Source organism: Ixodes scapularis, unplaced genomic scaffold, assembly GCF_016920785.2.
Source record: "Ixodes scapularis isolate PalLabHiFi unplaced genomic scaffold, ASM1692078v2 PGA_scaffold0__279_contigs__length_252992795, whole genome shotgun sequence".
NCBI classification, from domain to species: domain Eukaryota; kingdom Metazoa; phylum Arthropoda; class Arachnida; order Ixodida; family Ixodidae; genus Ixodes; species Ixodes scapularis.
Window position 1 is genome coordinate 89719090 of NW_024609835.1, and position 12271 is coordinate 89731360.

The 12271-nt window shown below is 40.6% G+C and overlaps 1 protein-coding gene across 1 annotated transcript; it reads right to left on the reverse strand.

Moving 5' to 3' along the window:
- Positions 1-918: 918 nt before the first annotated feature.
- On the reverse strand, positions 919-11618 carry LOC121047743. Its single transcript, XM_042286197.1, has 3 exons — positions 11517-11618; positions 10047-10200; positions 919-1041 (listed from the first exon to the last, which is right to left on the reverse strand). The coding sequence occupies exons 1-3, from the start codon at positions 11609-11611 to the stop codon at positions 1018-1020; spliced, it is 273 nt and encodes a 90-aa protein (XP_042142131.1). The 5' UTR covers positions 11612-11618; the 3' UTR covers positions 919-1017.
- Between the last annotated feature and the right edge of the window lie 653 nt (positions 11619-12271).

Genomic DNA, 12271 nt, shown 5'->3' on the forward strand with positions numbered 1-12271 from the left:
GTGACATATTTTTTAATTCTTCCAGCAGGAACTGTATTTAAAGCGCGGTGACTTTAATCTCGTAGATTGTATTTCAATGTACAATTTGTAGTTTAAACCAAGATTTTCATAATTCAGTTCACAAAATTTTAATAAACATTATTTATTTCTACCACCAAACTTTTAGTGTTTTGATCTTAGATAAGGAGCACATTCTTAAAAGCGCACTGAAGGGGATTCTACGACGTATTTTTATATTTATTTGTTTTCCTGGAAATGCAGCGTAACACCAAATCCGTTCCACAATGTTCTCACTTCTTTTATACTAAGTTAAGCGTCGGTTTTGAATAAACAGCCAATATACTGAGAGCCTTAGACTGAGATAAAACATTTCCGTTTCTGTTCAACGTCTGGCCAACAATATCCAAGATGTGCAAGGAGATAAGCGCTTGCTCCTTCAAGATACACGTGGTACTCAAAGTACGACAAAATGACTTCTCCCCTGACGAAGCGTGTATCGGCGTGTTTTGTGATCCATTCTGCGATGAAATATTTTTATTAAAATTAGATCATTATTTTTAATTTTTAATGAACAATAAATATTAACGGATCAATTGAAGCCAATTAACTCACTGCGTTTATTGCTTTCCGGCTGACCAAATACCAGCCACACTCTTGATGGACAAAGTATAGACCCTTACTTTGAAGCAAGATACCTAAACGATGCTGCCTCGCCAAACAGGTGCTAGAACCAAGGCATACCTGCAACTTGTTTTTTTTTTAATCATCACATATTGATATGCACCACAACTTTAAAAGAAAGAAACATTCGCATCTCTGAAACGAATCAGCTGAAAGTTACGCAATAATGAGATACTTCATTTTATGAATTGAAAAACGAACTAGGACAAAAAAGGACTCCTTTATTTTTTACTCCCACAAACCAAAACACCGGAACGTCCTTCTTTCCAAAATAATTGTTAGAGTGCTTGACAGATGGTACTGTTGAACACAAAAGATCAGGACCCCATATGTGAGTCAACCGAAACGCTTAGTTCCTGGCTGTAAAGAAAAGAACGCGTCAATATGTTATTCATTTTTGTCACATCTTAAATAAATCTAGAATAAAATAAATGAAGACAAAAACCGACATTACAGAGGTAATACATTGATTCAAATATAAATGTGGCCCTTTATGGCCAAGCATGCAAACCGTACGGCTCATGTATCGTTCTCAGACACACCTATGGTGTCAAAAACTGTATCTATACCACAGTCAGTCGCCCAATAAGTGCATTTATTTTCTGTCCCAGTATGTTTTATTCTTAGGGCTTGGGAGCTGACATACATTTTCGTACAAACAAAAACATTACATTTTATAAAACACAATGATTATCACAAATATGTCTACACAAATCTCAACAGTTTTTGTGACCGCACGCAATTAAGCCACTGGATATGACGCTGTGTTGATGACCGGTAATGTCATTAGCGCAGAGCCATTCGCTCTTTCTCGCGTGAGTTTAAACGTGGGGGCGCCAGTCTGCAAATAGCCCCCAGGTTCAAGGCTTGGAAGTAATCTGTTTCAAGTAACGGGATAACCCGCAAGTTCCAGGTTTAGGAGTAATCCTTTACAGGTAACGGGATTACTTGTAATAATTACTTTTCTTGCAATTTATTAATTGATCAGTTACTTAAAAGTGTAATTTGTAATGTAGTTCCATACTTTTTTAGTAACGAATTACTGAAATTATTCCTAACAATTTTTACGTCATGTCAAGGGCAGATATAGAGTGGAGGCGGGGCGATGCAATGGCCTTCGCGCTTTAAGCATGGTAGCACAAGACGGGAGTTCGCTAGCGAAGAGCTTTGGCGAGGGAAAGGGAATTAATTCACGGAAAGCACAACAGCCCGGACTCCCTCTGGACTCGTTCGTACGGTCAGTCGGCCTGGGAGAACTCGACTGTCTATATGAAGGCAACAACTCCGACTTCTAGAAAAACGAACGGTCTGCTTCAAGCTCACAGGGCATCAGAAAGCTAACAGCCCACAAAACCGCCGCGTGTGGTTCTTGAGGAGTAGGACCATGGACACTGTGACCGTGGTGCATATAGCAGCGCCCTCCAACCCCCCCCCCCCCCCCCCCCCATCTCCCCTTCTCGTTTCTTCCCCACCACTCCTGAACTCGACTCCCCCGAAAAATCAACGTGTTTTATTTTTTTTAGAGCGCAGCTTTTAGGCGCTGTTTCCGGGTTAAGCGGCGTCGGCGCAACCACGCGTGGCATTAGGAGAAATTTTCCCACTGGGTTTAGTGATTTTTTCCCTAAATTTAGCGAGAAATTTTTTCCGATAAAATTAACAGGGGAATGTTTCCGCTAAACTTGGAGGGGAATTTGCTGGAAAATTTCGAGCTATATTTAGCCAGGAAATTTTCAAATTTAGCGGAAAAATTCCCGCTCTAGATTTAGTGGAAAAATTCTTCCGCTACTTTTAGCAGAAAAAATTTCTCTGTTAAATATAGCGGGGACATTTTCGCGCTAAATTTAACGGAAAAGATTCCCACTAAAATTAGCGGGTTAAACTCCCCCGCTATATTTTGCGGGGAAATTGACGTCACGTGACCTCAACACCATTTTAATTTTCCCGCTAAACTTAGCGGGACACTTTTTGCTAAATTTTCCGCTAAATGGGAGGGCACCAGGCTAGAAGGAGCTAGGACAGATAATTGTAGCTGTTTTTAATCTTGATCTTGTCGTTATCACACAACACCGTCCTTCGCTTGTCGATGTATTTGCTTACACACGCCCAACCCGCAAACAGGAAAAGCTCTGATGAGACCTCGCTCCTGTTCATCCAGGACAGCCCTGTAAAAGCTAAATACCGGCTTGACCAACCAGTTATGCGGCTTCCGTCACTTGACGCCGTACTAGCGGATGCGTAAGGCAGAGACATGAGAAGTGTTATGGCAGCAGTTCATTCGAAGAGAAAAAACAATGGAGCCAACTCTGCTGTCAGTTTGAAAAGTATCTTTCGACAACAAATGATAAGCCTGCTGGGGAGCACACACAAAAGAGCTTGAAACCTCGAAACTGAATTCATATTCTTAAAAACGAGAATTCTAGGTTTTTGTCAGCGGATTGTGCCTGCTGAAGCTAAGACCGAAAGTTTAGGGAACGCAAACAGCCCGATGTTTCTGAGAAGAAACTGTGGCTCACTAGGACACTTGAGTTGAGGCAGCGTCAGACGGCTGTGAACGCGTGAAAGATATAGAGGCCTACAGTTCACCGAAAATTGTTTTGCTTTTTCTTAGTAATTTCTAAACGGCAAAATTAGTTCCGCTAAAAGATTTTGCAGTAATATATCGTTGACTCTGATAAGTTTGGTGATCAAGAAAGAATATCAAGTTGGTAATTCAAACGGATAACAACCTTAATCAAGCTGGGTTGAGTCTTCGAAATGTACCGAAACAGAAGTACGGCATCGTAATCTCACAGCCACTTGGCTTTGATGGTTAAGCCAGCCCATATTTAGGCAATATGCAGCAAAACTAGGAAAACCACATCTTCAGAAGAATCGTGTTTCGAAGTTAGTCGATGCCAAACTCGGATTAATTCGAATGGTGTGCGTACCTCCACTCTACAAGTTCCTTCGTCGTGTGTTCATGGGATTTACTTCTGTCAAGGTTGGACAGGGCAAGATTCAATTATTTCAAACACCTAAGTCCTTTAAAATATTATAGATTCTCCCTTCTAAGATTATTAACCTAAAATACTAGGTAGATAGTGCTGACTCTGCTTTATTTTTGATGGGGCTCAAAATTTCACCTCAAGCACGCAGTAGATATTACATGCATTCTGCTTGTATCCTTGGAGAAATGTAAAAGTAATCTAGTAAAGTAACGAAGTCATTATTCAATTAATTTTACGGGAAGTAATATGTGATGGTAATCTCTTACTTTTTAGAAGAAGTAATTGTAATTGCAATTATTTACTTTTTCGGAGTAACGGGCTCACGTCTGCGGCTCTGCCCCAAACCACATCCGGTTCTTAACTTGAGAAATCAAATTTACACGCTAGCTTCTGGATATGGTCACTTATAGTACTGTCAGACTTAATTCATTCTTATAAAATAATTTGGTAAATACAAAATTACAAATATACGTGAATCGGAAGTGTACAGGGGCTACTCAATAGATGGCTCCACCGATTTGGTTGCCAAACAAAAAAGGGCGGATAGGGAGTATTCACTGGCGGCGATAACTGTGTGCGCGACTGCTGAGCACGTGCTGATGGCGAGCTGCCACAATTATTCTGCAACGGGCGTTTCACACCATCGATATTGCTCATCTTATCAGCCTATTAATGTGAGCTCGTTTTGAGCATGCGCACTACTCTTACACATACCTGCATAAACCTAGATGCTCAAAATATGTGTAATGCGTTACGTGACGGACGGTATTTTAAAGGGAACGTTTAGCATACTTTTAGTATTTGTACTTCCTTCTTAAACTGAAACTTGTATAAATTTTATATTCTATAACTTGTATTTACTATGAATACTGTTAGGAAGGTGAAGTCAACGACGAGGCAGTGGCGCGCACGAGCATCTCGCTCCAGGCGCGCACAAGCACCTCGCCTCGCCTGCCTGTCGTCTAGGCTACCTTCAGCATCATCATAAAAGTACTTACAGTAAATACCAAAACTGGGGCATTTAAATTTTAATTTCAATCAAATACTCTTTTCAACAATCTTAGTGATGGCAATCCCATATCGAGGGCACAAATCGTGCCGCAGTTTTCGCATATTGAAGATAAAAAAGAGAGAAATGGGCAACGGCTTGGATGAATTATTTGTTTTTTGCTGGAGTGATTTTATTCATGCGTTGGAAAAAGTGTCCCATTAACAATATAATGTTTAAAATGGTTTGTGGTTTTTTTAAGTGTCAGTAGAAATTTTACTGGACCTTTGAAATCAAGCTAAAGGTGAACATAGACACACACGCACATTATGCATGTGGATGATTTCATCTCAATCGGTCTAATTTTTAATTTTGACGAAAAAAAGGATATGTTTTTGAGGCATTTCTCAGATGAAGAGGGGCGCAAACCGCATGTTTCCCAGATTTTTGGTTTTCGAGTTACGAAGCGTAGAAGCTTGAGTGGCAGGAACTAGTATTCTTGCCTGCCGGCGCAGGTCGCGTGTTTGACACCCTCTGAGGGGGCTGCTTTTTTTACTCCACCATTTTAACTTTTTTTCCTCATTTAATAGGTACTATGCAGATACTTTGATATGTTCAAATGTTTTTAGAAATTTTATAATTTTCTAAACAAAATGTCAAACTCGTCACTCAGGTGGAGTTTTGGTCAGATTTGACAGGTCCTTACTTTGTCTATACCTAAGGTAAATTTTCTTTCTTTAGCTCTATAGATAGCCCAAAGCAAGCCCACAGCAAGCCCATTGTATATATAATAATACCATTATGATCTGTCGACTAGCCGCTCCGGTGCCTTCACGTAAACGATGTAAAAAATTACAAATGTTGAAAGTTTGAGGTAGATTTCCTCAAAAACACCATATTTGTAAAATTTCAATTTTTTAATTATTTTTAATACAATACTCGACAGTAAGAAAACCTAATCTAGAAGTGTAGTATTTTGATTGATGTCCCTTTGTTGAGCCGCAATCGCGTGAAATGTGTGCTCATTTTGCTAAAATACAGCAAACTTACTGGCATTGTACGGCTCTACGATTTCGAAAATATGCTTTTATTTATGTTTACGTTTTCAAAAAGTACGTAAAGAAGGCAAAATCGTGATACTCATTGTAATTTAAATCTTGAAATAAGAGAGAAACCACACAAGCACACTACAAAACGACGAGTTACAAGTATGTACAATTCAAAAGGCCTCGCAAGATGTCAAAAATTGTTTCTGTATAGAATGGTTCAAAGTAAACGAGGGTGGCTAGGCATTATACAGCCTATTACGATTGAATGATAAATTCTGACACAATTCAAATTTTGTACACAAATCTTCTGGCATTTTTTAACGAGTTTCAAAAGCATGGACAAAAAAAAAATGCCTTCCCCAGTTCATCAGACGCACCCAGCGAAAAGCCATATGGCTCGAGAAAGTGCATGTGAAGTCAACATGCCTTCATTTTGTACTTCGATTTTGCCGAAAAGTGAAGTGTCGTGATCCAGCGCGCGGTGCAAGGACGTCCCTGGAAGAGCAAGATGGTTTCTATCTTTAACTGCGGGGATATGATCGAAGAGATAACGTGAAGCTTCGGCGTAGTGAGCGCCGACATCGTCCATGATTCGTCCCATGCGTTCTTTGAGCCCAATGTCGTCGAAGGGCGGCTAGAAGAAGTATTGCCTATTTTCACGCAACTCGTTTATATTTCAGACGGTGCTACAAGCCACTTCAAACACAGGCACCAGGTGCACGAATTCAAGAAAAGGAATGTCGTCGCAAAGTGGATATTCTCTGCATCAGGGCACGGGAAAAGCTCGTGTGATGGAGTGGGTTGCGCGCTCCAGCACCAGGCATTCATGTATGACTTGACAACTACAGAATTGTACTCTATAACGAACGCCCAAAGATTCGTTGAGGCACTCTGACCGAAAGTCAAAGGGATTGTACTACTCTCAATTGCCAAAGAAAAGCTCACGAGTTTTCGGGAGCCCAAGAAAAAATAGCGGGAGAAGGTAAACCCACCAAGGGGCATCCGATCCTCACACGTGTGGAGGAAAACACTAGAGGAAGGTACCATGAAAGTTGCCTTGGAATAGATTTGCAAAAGCACATAGTAGCTGCATGCACGTGTCAAGGCATTAACGGTACCACTTTCTGCCCCGAAATTTATAAGGTCATCAGTGAGTGCGTGCCGGCATGTGTAAAACTTCAACTGTAGACTGCGTGGCTCCTACACAGTGTGAAAACTGATATACAGCTCACAGTTACGTCGAAGTAGTAAAAAAATGCACTGACTTCGAAAAGTGTGCCATCGATATTTTGATATTTTTTACTTGTTCTGCGCGCGTGTTTCTGGATTACTGAGGTGCACGAACCGTGCAGTCAACGGTCGGCGATCAGCAAGATGTGAGTATAGCAGAACTCCGAAGATTTATGTGCAAGATTTGAACGGTGTTAGAACGTATCGTTCAATCGTTATATAGACTCGGTAATGAGTAGCCACCCTCGTTTACTTTGAACCATGATCTTGACATGCTGCTGTACCATGCCTGGAACAATCTCTTATTGAGTCTTTTTTTGTGTCTGTATGTGCCACCACTTCAAAACCACACGATTTTTCTGGGGCACTAAAGAAATAAACGATTATTATTATTATTATTATTATTATTATTATTATTATTATTATTGAGATTTGTTTACATGTTTCTTTCACTTTTGATATGTATATACTTGTTACTCATTGTTTTGTAGTATGCTTATGTGGTTTCTCTCGTATTTCAAGTTTTAAATTACAATGAACATCACAAGTTCGCCTTCTTTGTGTTCCTTTTTTGAAAACGTAAACAAAATAAAAACTTATTTTCGAAATCGTAGAAGCGGAAAAGGCCAGTAAGTTTGCTCTATCTTCGTCAAATGAGCACAGATGTCACGCGATTGCGGCTCAAACAGAGGACATACCATCAAAATATTACAATTTTAGATTATTTTTTCTTGTAGTCGAGTATTATACAAAAAAATAAAACAATAAAAATTTCCATTTTTTTTTTTTTTAGATGGACTTCAAACTTTCAACATTTGTTATTTTTTACAACATTTACCTGAAGGTAGAGGAGCGGCTACTTAACAGATCATAATCGTATTATTCTATCTAAAATGGGCTTGCTTTGGGCTTTCTGTAGAGCTGAAGAACGAAAATTTACCTTAAGTACAGACAAAGTAAGGGCTTGTCAAAGTTCACCGAAAATCGACCTAAGTGACGAGGTTGACTTTTGCTTAAGAAAACAATAAAATTCCTAAAAATATTTGAATACATCAAGCTTTATGGTACGTACTAAATGTGGGGAAAAAGGTAGAAGAGTGGAGGGAGAAAAACCAGCGCCAGCAGAGGGTGTCGAACATGCGACCTGCGACAGCAGGCAAAGATTCTAGTTTCTGCCACTCTGGCTTCTACACTTCCTAACTCGAGAACAAAAAAATCTGGGGAACAGTGAAGCACTCCTTCATTTTAAAAATGCCCCCGAAACATTTTTTTTTTTTTTTTTTGGCCGAAATAAGGAATTATAACCTTTTCGCCCTCCCGATTTGAAATAAAACCACCCATTAATATATATATATATATATATATATATATATATATATATATATATATATATATATATATATATATATATATATATATATATATATATATAAGTGAAAGATGCGTACTGTCGGAGTTACTAATGCGAAGTTTATTACCACGTTTCGAGCGGGGACCGCTCTTTATCATGTAGTAAGTGTGCAGCCCGCGAATATTTATATACCCTAAGAAGAAAGTAGAGGGAGCAAAGTGCAGTAGGAAGTGGAAACAGCGTTGGACAAAACAGATAGTTCACATAGAAAGGAAAGGACACCAAAATTTACAAATGCATAAAAAAGACCGTTGGCAGAAAACAATTATTCACTCTCGCGCGCAAAAAAAAACAAAAAAAAAACGGTTGGTGGAAAGATTATTTACTCTCGCACAAAAAAAAAAAAGTGTTTGAAAGTTTTTGGGGTGGAAGGCGTGTCTCGTCTTCAAACCAGAAAAAAAAATACATGTGACCGCCGACGCGCCCACATCCCGAGACATTCCTTTGTGCTAGAAGATCGAAGTTTGAGGTGGATTAACTCTTTGGGGGATTATTCCTTGAATAAGGAGTGGTAGGATGTGACACTCTATGCCTTCCTGAGATTAACCGCGCGTCGGTCGTCACGCGGTTAATCTCAGGCAGGCATATGCTGTCACATCTTACCACTCCTTATTCAAGGAAAAATCCCCCAAAGTCTTAATTCACCTCAAACTTCGATTTTCTAGCACAAAGGAATGTCTCGGGATGTGGGCGCGTCGGTGGACGCATGTATCCTATTTCTGGTTTGAAGACGAGCCACCCCTTCCCAACCCGAAACTTTCAAACACTTTTTTTTTTGTGCGAGAGTAGATAATCTCTCCACCAACCGCGTTTTTTTTTTTCTCGTTTTTTTTTTTTTTTTTTTTGCGTTCGCGAGCTTGAATAATCTCTTTCTGCCAACCATTTTTTTTTATGCATTTGCAAATTTTGGTGCCCTTTCCTTTCTGTGTGAACTATCTCTTTCGTCAACGCTGTTTCCATTTCCTACAGCACTTTACTCCCTCTAATTTCTTCTTAGGGGTATATAAACATTCGCGGGCTCTGCACCTTGCTACCTGATGAAGAGCGCACCCCGCTCAAAACGTCGTAATAAACTTCGAATTAGTAACTCCGACAGTACGCATCTTTGACTTATTAACTTTTCCCGGCCCATTGTTTTTATATTTACCCTACTTTACCTATATATATATTCATATATATATAAAAGGACTCTTTTTTATTCTCATGATTCTGCGGCTTATGTTATAGGGAAAAGTGTATTTATATATATATATATATATAGACCGACACGCTGTTTACAAACAAGCCCGCGATTGCCCACACCAGGTGTGGGCACTGCGCGTGCGCAGAAACCGGATTCGCGTGAGGCGAAGCAACTGCGCATGCGCTATGCCGACAGCAGCGCCACCGCAGAGGCGTGACGTCAGAGTCGCGTGTTGGTCTATATATACATTTGAAGCTCGTGTTTCTTTTTTAAACAACTTATTGTCGTAACATGTTGGCTTAATTATTTATATATGCACTGTTTATTTTTTCCACTCAAAACAAATATAAGTCTTAACTCTAAATCTACGGGAATCAAATGTTCTTGGAATAGTACTTGGGGATGGTAAAATACTTCTCGTTCTACTTCTATCGTTGCTGCTCACTTCTCTATAAAAACAGATCAGATACCATACCTATTAAGCTGTCTGTTATAAAGGTGTCACTACTATCTTTACCTCCTTGCATGATGTCTCTTCGAGTGACCTAAAGCCTCCCCCCGGGCCTTTGGCGAGCGGTGTCTTCTTGACTCGTGCATATGATATTGCTTTTAAGTCAGATGGTGAAGACAGTGGCCCATTGATATCGCCTCCATATCCAGCCTTGAGCACGCTAACAAGAAAGAAAAAATAAGTTAGTAGTTTTAAATGGTACAACCTAGAATATTTGAAGAGTGCGTTCAATTGTAAAGATATTTCAATCGTCTTAGAACATGAGTGTGCAGGTCAGTTTGTATAACTACAAAATTTCCCCCGAGCCAAAAACATTTTCTTTTTTTTACAATTTTGCTTTTTGTGAAGATAGGCTACGTTCTGCCGAACGCTGACTCTCCGTCCAAATGAAGCACTATACTTCGTTTCACCTTACGACCGAACACAGCGAACGCTAGGAGCCATTCGAACCAATCCAGCTCTGTGAACTAGCAGGTAACTATGCTTCTCGTACCAGACTGCACCTCCCTCCAAGATCACGTGACACTTACACGACATTGGACTGTCTCCGATGGCTCGTAACATCCGCTGCGATCCATCGTAATGGTAAAAAGAGTATTGCTCTCCAAACTTGATGCCAAGTTTTCAGAGCTTGCCGTTATTTTTCTCAAGAGTTTGATTCTCGGAAATTTTCAATAGGTAAATGCGGCCGACGAGGCCCACTAATTGACGGAGATGAATGGCGTCAGCCACCTAGAATGTGTCTCAATTCCACGTTTTACATCGGCGTGTAAGGTCATTCCTTTATTTTTAAAGGGTAAGTTCGCGCAAAAAACCCAGAAATATATAAAAAAAAGGTGACGTCATCGAAAATTAGTTTGGTGTGAATTCTAGCCTATTCTACGCGACTCTGATATTGACACTCATTTGCCTCCAAAGCGTGAATAAAGGGAAGATAGAGAGGTTCTTGAAAAAAAAAAGAGTTAGTTGTGAATTCTAGAGTATTTTTATCTCGTGAATCTGAATATCAGGTTCGTTCTCCTCGGAGATGTAACTAAAAGCGAGAAAACACGAAGAACCCCCGACCAGTCTTTACGTCATATCATGATATATTGACCGTCATACGTGTGCCGCTCGTGTGAACAGTGCGTGCAATAGACCTTTGGCATCAGTAACTTCACTCAACGACGCCTGGTAGGAGTCAAGTAACAACATCATGCTACTGACGTCACATGAAAGTCCTTTCGCTGATGACGTCACGTGATTACAGTCCGCTAAATGTGGCGAGGGAGCGTTGGTTTATCAAGCTTAACGTGCATTTCAGATGTCCGTCACGGCCCACTTTTTCTTGCCACATATTCTATCCTCCTCCCCCGACTTTCAAACAACCAATAAGTGGTTGGGCCATCAAGCCGCGACGGACGGTGGCACACAATTTCATAGTTAATAAACTTGTAAATACAATTGCGTTAAAAAAAAAAACAAAAAAACACGTACTTTGGGCATTGCAGTTTCGCAGTGGTTGTTATCATTCTGGAGGAAGAAGCAATGCGACGCATTGACAGGTTGAGAACCCTTAGTCCTGAATTCATTGCGTCGATGGATCTGAAAATCAGTTTTTGAACAGATAATTAGAATCCAAAACGCCGTGAAAATTCATAGACGTTCGTTGCGGTGGTAGCTTGGGATGCAGTAAGGTTGTTTTGTTTGTTTCACGTTATATATTTATCTCCGAAGAAAAACGAGTGTCATTGCTCAGCAAGGACGAAAATCTGCGAGAAGCAATGGCGTTTTAGGAAATACCTGTCAGCATTTACGAGGCCGAGTCCCATGTAGTTGAGTGGGCAGAGTTTTATGTTCCGGCAGGTGTTTATGACTTTCACGTACTCTCTGAACGAAACTAAGAAAATAAAAATAAAAGTCGTTTACAACACCCTGTACGCCCAGTTAGAGCGCAGCTCCTGAGGAGGAGGAGGGAAGCGTACTGAGGGGAGGGTACACACCTCCTCCCCTCGTCCCTCCTCTTTCTCCTGCTCCTCCCTCCTGCTCCTCCTTCACCTCCTCCTCCCCTCATCCTTCAAGCCCCTCCCCTCCTCTTCTCCTCCCCTCTTCTCTCTTCTCTTCCTCCCCCTCCTCCGTCCTCCCCTCCCCTCGTCCTCCCCCTTCTCCCCTTCCTCCCCGCGCGTTGCATTATAAGAAATGTCCCATAATGCTAAATGCACTGCGCGGGACCCTCGTGACGTCACACGTGA

Coding starts and splice junctions, on each gene's coding strand:
- LOC121047743 (XM_042286197.1), bottom strand. CDS start 11,611: ATGAATTCAGGACTAAGGGTTCTCAACCTGTCAATGCGTCGCATTGCT. Junction 10,201..11,516: donor GCGAAACTGCAATGCCCAAA/GTACGTGTTTTT, acceptor CTTTCTTGTTAG/CGTGCTCAAGGCTGGATATG. Junction 1,042..10,046: donor AAGAGACATCATGCAAGGAG/GTAAAGATAGTA, acceptor TTTTCTTTACAG/CCAGGAACTAAGCGTTTCGG.